The sequence below is a fragment of the Mobula birostris genome, chromosome 1, assembly GCF_030028105.1.
Source record: "Mobula birostris isolate sMobBir1 chromosome 1, sMobBir1.hap1, whole genome shotgun sequence".
Classification (NCBI taxonomy): domain Eukaryota; kingdom Metazoa; phylum Chordata; class Chondrichthyes; order Myliobatiformes; family Myliobatidae; genus Mobula; species Mobula birostris.
Window position 1 is genome coordinate 155,263,931 of NC_092370.1, and position 12,813 is coordinate 155,276,743.

At 48.6% G+C, this 12,813-nt stretch overlaps 1 protein-coding gene across 1 annotated transcript in view; it reads left to right on the forward strand.

Moving 5' to 3' along the window:
• sptbn5 (spectrin, beta, non-erythrocytic 5) overlaps nucleotides 1–12,813 on the forward strand; it is a 279,715-nt gene that overhangs the window by 165,970 nt on the left and 100,932 nt on the right. The window contains exon 37 of the mRNA XM_072264468.1: nucleotides 12,586–12,754. Within this exon, the coding sequence (XP_072120569.1) occupies nucleotides 12,586–12,754 (169 nt within the window). The remainder of the gene's footprint in view (nucleotides 1–12,585; nucleotides 12,755–12,813) is intronic.

Here is a 12,813-nt window from a genome sequence, read left to right on the forward strand (position 1 = left end):
CTCCCCCTCACAGAGGGGCACTTCACTATTTCCATCTCACAGAGATACACTTCACTATCAGCATATCACAGAGGGACATGTCACTATCTCCCTCTCACAGAGATACACTTCACTATCTGCCCCTCACAGAGGTACACTTCACTATCTCCCCCTCACAGAGATACACTTCACTACCTCCCCCTCACAGAGGGACACTTCACTATCTCCCTCTCACAGAGGGACACTTCACTATCTGCATATCAGGGAGGTGCACTTCACTGGCTCCCCCTCACAGAGGCACACCTCACTATCTCCCCTTCACAGAGATACACCACTATCTCCCCCTCACAGAGGTACACATCACTATCTCCCTCTCACAGAGTTTCACCTCACTATCTCCCCTTCACAGAAATACACTTCACTATCTCATTCTCACAGAGGCACTCTTCACTATCTCCCTCTCCGAGAGATACACTTCACTATCTCCCCCTCACAGAGATACACTTTACTGTCTCCCTCTCACATAGGGACACTTCACTATCTCCCCCTCACAGAGATGCACTTCACTGCCTCGCTATCACGGAAGTACACTTCTCTATCTCACCCTCACAGAGATGCACTTCACTATCTGCCTCTCACGGAGGTAACCTTCACTATCTCCCTCTCACAGACGTACACTTCACTATCTCCCCCTCACAGAGGTACACTTCATTATCTCCCCCTCTCAGACGTACACTTTACTATCTCCCTCTCACAGAGATACACTTCACTCTCTCCCCCTCAGAGAGGAACACTTCACTATCTCCCCCTCACAGAGGAACACTTCACTATCTCCCCCTCACAGAGATACACTTCACTATCTCCCCCTCACAGTGGTACACTTCACTATCTCCCCCTCACAGAGATACACTTCACTATCTCCCCTTCACAGAGATACACTTCACTATCTCCCGCTCACAGAGATACACTTCACTACCTCCCCCTCACAGAGGTACACTTCACTATCTCCCTCTCACAGAGAGAGACTTCACTACCTCCCCCTCACAGAGGGACACTTCACTATCTCCCTCTCTCAGAGGGCACTTCATTATCTCCCCCTCACAGAGATACACTTCACTATCTCCCCCTCACAGAGGGACACTTCACTGTCTCCCTCTCACAGAGATACACTTCTCTATCTCCCTCTCACAGAGGTACACTTCAAATCTCTTCCTCCAAGAGGTACACTTCACTATCTCCCCCACACTGTGGGACATGTCACTATCTCCCCGCCGCAGAGGTACACTTCACTATCTGCCCCTCACAGTGGAACACTTCACTATCTCCCCCTTACAGATGTACACTTCACTATCTCCCCCTCACAGAGATACACTTCACTACCTCCCCCTCACAGAGGGAAACTTCACTATCTCCCTCTCACAGAGGGCACTTCACTATCCCCATCTCACAGAGATACACTTCACCATCAGCATATCACAGAGTGACATGTCACTATCTCCCTCTCACAGAGATACACTTCACTATCTGCCCCTCACAGAGGTACACTTCACTATCTCCCCCTCACAGAGATACACTTCACTACCTCCCCCTCACAGAGGGACACTTCACTATCTCCCTCTCACAGAGGGACACTTCACTATGTCCCTCTCAGAGATACACTTCACTATCTGCATATCAGGGAGGTGCACTTCACTGGCTCCCCCTCACAGAGGTACACCTCACTATCTCCCCTTCACAGAGATACACCACTATCTCCCCCTCACAGATGTACACATCACTATCTCCCTCTCACAGAGGTTCACCTCACTATCTCCCCTTCACAGGAATACACTTCACTATCTCATTCTCACAGAGGCACTCTTCACTATCTCCCTCTCCGAGAGATACACTTCACTATCTCCCCCTCACAGAGATACACTTTACTGTCTCCCTCTCACATAGGGACACTTCACTATCTCCCCCTCACAGAGATGCACTTCACTGCCTCGCTATCACGGAAGTACACTTCTCTATCTCACCCTCACAGAGATGCACTTCACTATCTGCCTCTCACGGAGGTAACCTTCACTATCTCCCTCTCAGAGAGATACACTTCACTATCTCCCCCTCACAGAGATTCACTTCACTGTCTCCCTCTCACGGAGGTAAACTTCACTATCTCCCTCTCACAGTGGTACACTTCACTATCTCCCCCTTACAGAGATACACTTCACTATCTCCCTCTCACAGAGATACACTTCACTATCTCCCTCTCACAGACGTACACTTCACTATCTCCCCCTCACAGAGGGACACTTCATTATCTCCCCCTCTCAGACGTACACTTTACTATCTCCCTCTCACAGAGATACACTTCACTCTCTCCCCCTCACAGAGGAACACTTCACTATCTCCCCCTCACAGAGGAACACTTCACTATCTCCCCCTCACAGAGATACACTTCACTATCTCCCCCTCACAGTGGTACACTTCACTATCTCCCCCTCACAGAGATACACTCCACTATCTCCCCTTCACAGAGATACACTTCACTATCTCCCGCTCACAGAGATACACTTCACTACCTCCCCCTCACAGAGGTACACTTCACTATCTCCCTCTCACAGAGAGAGACTTCACTATCTTCCCTTCACAGAGATACACTTCACTATCTCCCGCTCACAGAGGAAGTCTTCATTATCTCCCTGTCAGAGAGATAGACTTCACTGTCTCCCCTCACGGAGGCAAACTTCACTATCTCCACCTCACAGAGATACACTTTACAGTCTCCCTCTCACAGTGGTACACTTCACTATCTCCCCCTCACAGAGGCGCACTTCACTATCTCTCCCTCACAGAGATACACTTCACTATCTCCCTCTGACACTTCACTATCACCCCCTCACAGAGATACACATCACTATCTCCCTCTCACAGAGGTACCCTTCACTATCTCCCCCTCACAGAGGTACACTTCACTATCTCACCCTCACGGATATACACTTCAATATCTCCCTCTCACAGAGGGACATTTCTCTATCTCCCCCTCACAGAGGTACACTTCACTATGTCCCCCTCACAAAGGTACAATTCACTCTCTCCGTCTCACAGAGGTGCACTTCACTATCTCTCACTCACAGAGATACACTTCACCATCTCCTTCTCACAGAGGGACACTTCACTATCTCCCCTTCACAGAGGGACACTTCACTATCTCCCCCTCACAGAGATACACTTCACTATCTCCCTCTCACAGAGATACACTTCACTATCTCCCCCTCAAAGAGATACACTTCACTATCTCCCCCTCACAGAGGGACACTTCAGTATCTCCCTCTCACAGAGGGACACTTCACTATCTCCCCCTCACAGAGGTACACTTCACTATCTCCCTCTCACAGAGATATACTTCACCATCTCCCCCTCACAGAGATATACTTCACCATCTCCCCCTCACAGAGGGACACTTCACTATCTCCCTCTCACTGAGATACGCTTCACTATCTCCCCCTCACATTGGTACTCTTCAATATCTCCCCCTCACAGAGATATACTTCACTTCCTCCCCCTCACAGAGGGACACTTCACTATCTCCCTCTCATAGAGAAGCCCTTCACTATCTCCCTCACAGAGAGGTACACTGCACTATCTCCCCCTCACAGAGATACACTTCACTATCTCTCCCTCACATACATACACTTCACTACCTCCCTCTCACAGATGGACACTTCACCATCTCCCCCTCACAGAGATACACTTCACTGTCTCCCCCTCAGAGAGATACTCTTCACTGTCCCCCTCTCACGGAAGTACACTTCACTATCTCCCCCTCACAGACATACACTTCGCTATCTCCCCCTCACAGAGGTACAATTCTCTCTCTCCGTCTCACAGTGATACACTTCACTATCCCCCTCTCACAGAGGGACACTTCACTATGTCCCTCTCAGAGATACACTTCACTATCTGCATATCAGGGAGGTGCACTTCACTGGCTCCCCCTCACAGAGGTACACCTCACTATCTCCCCTTCACAGAGATACACCACTATCTCCCCCTCACAGATGTACACATCACTATCTCCCTCTCACAGAGGTTCACCTCACTATTCCCCTTCACAGAAATACACTTCACTATCTCATTCTCACAGAGGGACTCTTCACTATCTCCCTCTCTGAGAGATACACTTCACTATCTCCCCCTCACAGAGATACACTTTACTGTCTCCCTCTCACATAGGGACACTTCACTATCTTCCCCTCACAGAGATGCACTTCACTGCCTCGCTATCACGGAAGTACACTTCTCTATCTTACCCTCACAGAGATGCACTTCACTATCTGCCTCTCACGGAGGTAACCTTCACTATCTCCCTCTCACAGAGATACACTTCACTATCTCCCCCTCACAGAGGTACACTTCATTATCTCCCCCTCTCAGACGTACACTTTACTATCTCCCTCTCACAGAGATACACTTCACTATCTCCCCCTCACAGAGGAACACTTCACTATCTCCCCCTCACAGAGGAACACTTCACTATCTTCCCCTCACAGAGATACACTTCACTATCTCCCCCTCACAGTGGTACACTTCACTATCTCCCCCTCACAGAGATATACTTCACTATCTCCCTCTGACACTTCACTATCTCCCCCTCACAGAGATACACTTCACTGTCTCCCTCTCACAGAGGTACACTTCACTATCTCCTTCTCACAGAGAGAGACTTCACTATCTCCCCCTCACAGAGATACACTTCACTATGTCCCTCTCACAGAGGGACACTTCACTATCTCCCCCTCAGAGAGGTACTCTTTTCTATCTCCCCCTCACAGACATACACTTCACTATCTCCCCCTCACAGAGATACACTTCACTACCTCCCCCTCACAGAGGGACACTTCACTATCTCCCTCTCTCAGAGGGCACTTCACTATCTCCCCCTCACAGAGATACACTTCACTATCTCCCCCTCACAGAGGGACACTTCACTATCTCCCTCTCTCAGAGGGCACTTCACTATCTCCCCCTCACAGAGATACACTTCTCTATCTCCCTCTCACAGAGGTACACTTCAAATCTCTTCCTCCAAGAGGTACACTTCACTATCTCCCCCACACTGTGGGACATGTCACTATCTCCCCGTCACAGAGGTACACTTCACTATCTGCCCCTCACAGTGGAACACTTCACTATCTCCCCCTCACAGATGTACACTTCACTATCTCCCCCTCACAGAGATACACTTCACTACCTCCCCCTCACAGAGGGACACTTCACTATCTCCCTCTCTCAGTGGGCACTTCACTATTTCCCCCTCACAGAGATACACTTCACTATCTCCCCCTCACAGAGGGGCACTTCACTATCTCCATCTCACAGAGATACACTTCACTATCAGCATATCACAGAGGGACATGTCACTATCTCCCTCTCTCAGAGATACACTTCACTATCTGCCCCTCACAGAGGTACACTTCACTATCTCCCCCTCACAGAGATACACTTCACTACCTCCCCCTCACAGAGGGACACTTCACCATCTCCCTCTCACAGAGGGACACTTCACTATGTCCCTCTCAGAGATACACTTCAATATCTGCATATCTGGGAGGTGCACTTCACTGGCTCCCCCTCACAGAGGCACACCTCACTATCTCCCCTTCACAGAGATACACCACTATCTCCCCCTCACAGAGGTACACATCACTATCTCCCTCTCACAGAGTTTCACCTCACTATCTCCCCTTCACAGAAATACACTTCACTATCTCATTCTCACAGAGGGACTCTTCACTATCTCCCTCTCCGAGAGATACACTTCACTATCTCCCCCTCACAGAGATACACTTTACTGTCTCCCTCTCACATAGGGACACTTCACTATCTCCCCCTCACAGAGATGCACTTCACTGCCTCGCTATCACGGAAGTACACTTCTCTATCTCACCCTCACAGAGATGCACTTCACTATCTGCCTCTCACGGAGGTAACCTTCACTATCTCCCTCTCACAGAGATACACTTCACTATCTCCCCCTCACAGAGATTCACTTCACTGTCTCCCTCTCACAGAGATACACTTCACTATCTCCCTCTCACAGACGTACACTTCACTATCTCCCCCTCACAGAGATACACTTCACTATCTCCCCCTCACAGTGGTACACTTCACTATCTCCCCCTCACAGAGATACACTTCACTATCTCCCGCTCACAGAGATACACTTCACTACCTCCCCCTCACAGAGGTACACTTCACTATCTCCCTCTCACAGAGAGAGACTTCACTACCTCCCCTCACAGAGGGCACTTCACTATCTCCCCCTCACAGAGATACACTTCACTATCTCCCCCTCACAGAGGGACACTTCACTGTCTCCCTCTCACAGAGATACACTTCTCTATCTCCCTCTCACAGAGGTACACTTCAAATCTCTTCCTCCAAGAGGTACACTTCACTATCTCCCCCACACTGTTGGACATGTCACTATCTCCCCGCCACAGAGGTACACTTCACTATCTGCCCCTCACAGTGGAACACTTCACTATCTCCCCCTCACAGATGTACACTTCACTACCTCCCCCTCACAGAGGGACACTTCACTATCTCCCTCTCTCAGAGGGCACTTCACTATCTCCCCCTCACAGAGATACACTTCACTATCTCCCCCTCACAGAGATACACTTCACTATCTCCCCCTCACAGAGGGGCACTTCACTATCTCCATCTCACAGAGATACACTTCACTATCAGCATATCACAGAGGGACATGTCACTATCTCCCTCTCACAGAGATACACTTCACTATCTGCCCCTCACAGAGGGACACTTCACTATCTCCCTCTCTCAGAGGGCACTTCACTATCTCCTCCTCACAAAGATACACTTCACTATCTCCCCCTCACAGAGGGACACTTCACTGTCTCCCTCTCACAGAGATACACTTCTCTATCTCCCTCTCACAGAGGTACACTTCAAATCTCTTCCTCCAAGAGGTACACTTCACTATCTCCCCCACACTGTGGGACATGTCACTATCTCCCCGTCACAGAGGTACACTTCACTATCTGCCCCTCACAGTGGAACACTTCACTATCTCCCCCTCACAGATGTACACTTCACTATCTCCCCCTCACAGAGATACACTTCACTACCTCTCCCTCACAGAGGGACACTTCACTATCTCCCTCTCTCAGAGGGCACTTCACTATCTCCCCCTCACAGAGATACACTTCACTATCTCCCCCTCACAGAGGGGCACTTCACTATCTCCATCTCACAGAGATACACTTCACTATCAGCATATCACAGAGGGACATGTCACTATCTCCCTCTCAGAGAGATACACTTCACTATCTGCCCCTCACAGAGGTACACTTCACTATCTCCCCCTCACAGAGATACACTTCACTACCTCCCCCTCACAGAGGGACACTTCACTATCTCCCTCTCACAGAGGGACACTTCACTATGTCCCTCTCAGAGATACACTTCAATATCTGCATATCAGGGAGGTGCACTTCACTGGCTCCGCCTCACAGAGGCACACCTCACTATCTCCCCTTCACAGAGATACACCACTATCTCCCCCTCACAGAGGTACACATCACTATCTCCCTCTCACAGAGTTTCACCTCACTATCTCCCCTTCACAGAAATACACTTCACTATCTCATTCTCACAGAGGCACTCTTCACTATCTCCCTCTCCGAGAGATACACTTCACTATCTCCCCCTCATGGAGATACACTTTACTGTCTCCCTCTCACATAGGGACACTTCACTATCTCCCCCTCACAGAGATGCACTTCACTGCCTCGCTATCACGGAAGTACACTTCTCTATCTCACCCTCACAGAGATGCACTTCACTATCTGCCTCTCACGGAGGTAACCTTCACTATCTCCCTCTCACAGAGATACACTTCACTCTCTCCCCCTCACAGAGATTCACTTCACTGTCTCCCTCTGACGGAGGTAAACTTCACTATCTCCCTCTCACAGAGGTACACTTCACTATCTCCCCCTTACAGAGATACACTTCACTATCTCCCCCTTACAGAGATACACTTCACTATCTCCCTCTCACAGAGATACACTTCACTATCTCCCTCTCACAGACGTACACTTCACTATCTCCCCCTCACAGAGATACACTTCACTATCTCCCCCTCACAGTGGTACACTTCACTATCTCCCCCTCACAGAGATACACTTCACTATCTCCCCTTCACAGAGATACACTTCACTATCTCCCGCTCACAGAGATACACTTCACTACCTCCCCCTCACAGAGCTACACTTCACTATCTCCCTCTCACAGAGAGAGACTTCACTACCTCCCCCTCACAGAGGGCACTTCACTATCTCCCCCTCACAGAGATACACTTCACTATCTCCCCCTCACAGAGGGACACTTCACTGTCTCCCTCTCTCAGAGGGCACTTCACTATCTCCCCCTCACAGAGATACACTTCACTATCTCCCCCTCACAGAGATACACTTCACTATCTCCCCCTCACAGAGGGGCACTTCACTATCTCCATCTCACAGAGATACACTTCACTATCAGCATATCACAGAGGGACATGTCACTATCTCCCTCTCACAGAGATACACTTCACTATCTGCCCCTCACAGAGGTACACTTCACTATCTCCCCCTCACAGAGATACACTTCACTACCTCCCCCTCACAGAGGGACACTTCACTATCTCCCTCTCGCAGAGGGACACTTCACTATGTCCCTCTCAGAGATACACTTCACTATCTGCATATTTGGGAGGTGCACTTCACTGGCTCCCCCTCACAGAGGTACACCTCACTATCTCCCCTTCACAGAGATACACCACTATCTCCCCCTCACAGAGGTACACATCACTATCTCCCTCTCACAGAGTTTCACCTCACTATCTCCCCTTCACAGAAATACACTTCACTATCTCATTCTCACAGAGGGACTCTGCACTATCTCCCTCTCCGAGAGATACACTTCACTATCTCCCCCTCACAGAGATGCACTTCACTGCCTCGCTATCACGGAAGTACACTTCTCTATCTCACCCTCACAGAGATGCACTTCACTATCTGCCTCTCACGGAGGTAACCTTCACTATCTCCCTCTCACAGAGATACACTTCACTATCTCCCCCTCACAGAGATTCACTTCACTATCTCCCTCTCACAGAGGTACACTTCACTATCTCCCCCTTACAGAGATACACTTCACTATCTCCCTCTCACAGAGATACACTTCACTATCTCCCTCTCACAGACGTACACTTCACTATCTCCCCCTCACAGAGGTACACTTCATTATCTCCCCCTCTCAGACGTACACTTTACTATCTCCCTCTCACAGAGATACACTTCACTATCTCCCCCTCACAGAGGAACACTTCACTATCTCCCCCTCACAGAGGAACACTTCACTATCTCCCCCTCACAGCGATACACTTCACTATCTCCCCCTCACAGTGGTACACTTCACTATCTCCCCCTCACAGAGATACACTTCACTATCTCCCCTTCACAGAGATACACTTCACTATCTCCCGCTCACAGAGATACACTTCACTACCTCCTCCTCAGAGAGGTACACTTCACTATCTCCCATTCACCGAGATACACTTCACAGCCTCCCCCTCACAGAGATACACTTCACTGTCTCCCTCTCACAGAGGTACACTTCACTATCTCCCTCTCACAGAGAGAGACTTCACTATCTCCCCCTCACAGAGATACACTTCACTATGTCCCTCTCACAGAGCGACACTTCACTATCTCCCTCTCAGAGAGGTACTCTTTTCTATCTCCCCCTCACAGACATACACTTCACTATCTCCCCCTCACAGAGATACACTTCACTATCTCCCCCTCACAGAGGGACACTTCACTGTCTCCCTCTCACAGAGATACACTTCTCTATCTCCCTCTCACAGAGGTACACTTCAAATCTCTTCCTCCAAGAGGTACACTTCACTATCTCCCCCACACTGTGGGACATGTCACTATCTCCCCGTCACAGAGGTACACTTCACTATCTGCCCCTCACAGTGGAACACTTCACTATCTCCCCCTCACAGATGTACACTTCACTATCTCCCCCTCACAGAGATACACTTCACTACCTCCCCCTCACAGAGGGACACTTCACTATCTCCCTCTCTCAGAGGGCACTTCACTATCTCCCCCTCACAGAGATACACTTCACTGTCTCCCTCTCACAGAGATACACTTCTCTATCTCCCTCTCACAGAGGTACACTTTAAATCTCTTCCTCCAAGAGGTACACTTCACTATCTCCCCAACACTGTGGGACATGTCACTATCTCCCTGTCACAGGGGTACACTTCACTATCTGCCCCTCACAGTGGAACACTTCACTATCTCCCCCTCACAGAGATACACTTCTCTACCTCTATCTCACAGAGATACACTTCACTATCTCCCCCTCACAGAGGAATAGGCTAATCCTGGCACTGATGTCTGGGTCGGTTTGTTTTAATCAGCTTCTGTCCCGCCGAGGGAGGGGCAGGGTCTGCCTGGCCGAGGGAGGGGCCTTTACTAGTCAAGAACCTGCTAAAATATACCCAAATCTTGTCACACGCAATTTTCCAGTATCTGCATTCTCTCTTGCCTCAAGACATTTTTCTTTCCCGTTGATGGGTAGTGTATTTTTTCAAGCTATTTTGCAGAGTCTATTTCATACATTGTGAGCATTAACAGGAGGCCATTTGCCCCATAATATCTGCTCTCCCACAAGATCACAATCTTTTATTAGTGCCTCCTTACTGCAATCATCTAATTCCCAATTCCCTTTCTATCAGAAAATCTGTGGATCTGCCTTAATACATTCTTGTAGGTGGGCCAGGGTGTATTTTGTGCTCTATGGTTAGGAATTGGGCCAAGTTTCACTCTGAGGACCAGTTTGGACCGAATGTTGTGCACTGAGTGCTGAGCCATGGCTTATTTGCCAAAGCAGTTGAGGCATTCTGGGTAACGCTCAGGGAGGATGGGGGGTGTTTTTCATTCTGTGAAACGGTCAGACTATTGTTGGCTCAGAGGTGTGGGGCTGTGTTATCTCTGAGAGAATATCAGGCTGTGTTTAGGTCTGTTGAAAGGGTCAGACTGAGGGAAGGTGGGGTTGCTTTAACCTCTCTGAGACGGAGTATGTCTCTGTTTTTGTTCTGTGGCCTGCATTTATTTCTGAGGGAGAGGTGGGGTGTTTTCAGTCTGAGGAAGAGGTCAGGCTGCAGTTTCAGTTTTGTGGGTAGGTTCGTGGCCTGTTCATTCTAAGCCCTGTCTCACTGAAGCCAGAGTCATACCATGTCTCACCCTAGGGAGCTGTTCATTCTACAAGAGTGAGCTAGTTCTGTTTATCAAGAGTGGGTTAGTTCACTGAAGTGTAGCTGATGCCGCTCCCCACCAAGGGTTGGTTCATCAGGGAGGGGATAAAGTGGTAAACAATAGTCAGTCCTGTGCTCCGATACTGGTAACAAATAGGTTTCATTTTCACTGACGTCCATGAGTCAATTTTGCCCATAAGTCTGAAAATTGACAGAAGTCATTGAATTGGTAACCCTACCTCCACAATATTGTAACGAATGGTGTCGAAAGCACATAGGAAAGTACAATTACAACTTGGTGAGACAGAGGAAATATGTTCTGCTGTCTCGGAACAAATGTATGTACGTAGGTATGTACGCATTTACATTGGATTTAACAATATTATGAGAGCTTAGTTTGGGCATTCTGACCTCAGGATGACCTGTAAATAAAGAGACATTTATGTGGCATGATGCAAATATTCTGTGTAATTGTATACAGCTCCAGTCTACTTGCCTAAGTAATATAATGATCCTGGTGTGTAGTGATTTGGGTAATAATGTGGACTGAATATGTCAGGATGTAGTTTAACTATCAGTGTAAAAGTTTAACGCAAGAGTGGTGTAATGTTTAACTCAACGGAAAGCTATTGCATGAAGTCAGTGAATATGCCATTGTGATATCGCTGTAAAAGTATTGTCATTTTTATGACAGGACTAAAAATTTAAAGAAAGTGAGTTCAAATTCCACTGAGGCAGAAAGAGATTTAGAACTCAGTTTAAAGGAAATGTGGAAATTGAAAACTGTTTGCAGTGAAGTGAGAATGAGGTTGTAGTTTGTCATAAAGAACCTTATTCAATCTAATCTCAGTGGAGCTCCAGATCCAAGTTTTTACCTCTAACTATTCTCTGAAGTCAATCGGTGCAATTTGCTGCTGGAGAAAGCCTTGAAGTTTAAGTGGTGGCTTTCTGATGATGTCACAGGGAGCAATAGAAAATACACCATGGAAATGGGCCATTCAGCCCATCAAGTTGGTGCCACCCACCAAACACCCATTTACACAAAAGTCCTATTTTTCTTCCCTCCCTCGGAAGGCTGCAGCCAACTCACCTGCATGTCTTTGGAATGTGGGAGAAAACCAGGAGAACCCCTGCAAACAGCAATCTCTACACGGAGTTCAGGACTGAAAACCAGGTCCCTGCACCCTCTGCTAGGTGCATCTGCTTGCTGCCCAACCATAATGAGGGGTCAGGACTCAAGTGCTGTAGTGCATACTGTCCCGTTTTTCTTTCAGGTGACGTCACTGCAGAAGCTGGCAGGCAAGCTCAAAGAAGAGAACTTAAAGCGCGAGGATGCCAGTCACATTCAGCAGAAACTCAACGTCATCCTGGAAAGGAGGAACCATATTAAGGAGATGTCACAGAGCCGTAGGAAAGACCTGAGCACTGCCCGCCTGTTGGCCCGTTCACTCAGGACCTGACTGAGGTACAATCCAATCTCGCGGCTTACCTTTCCGCCATCT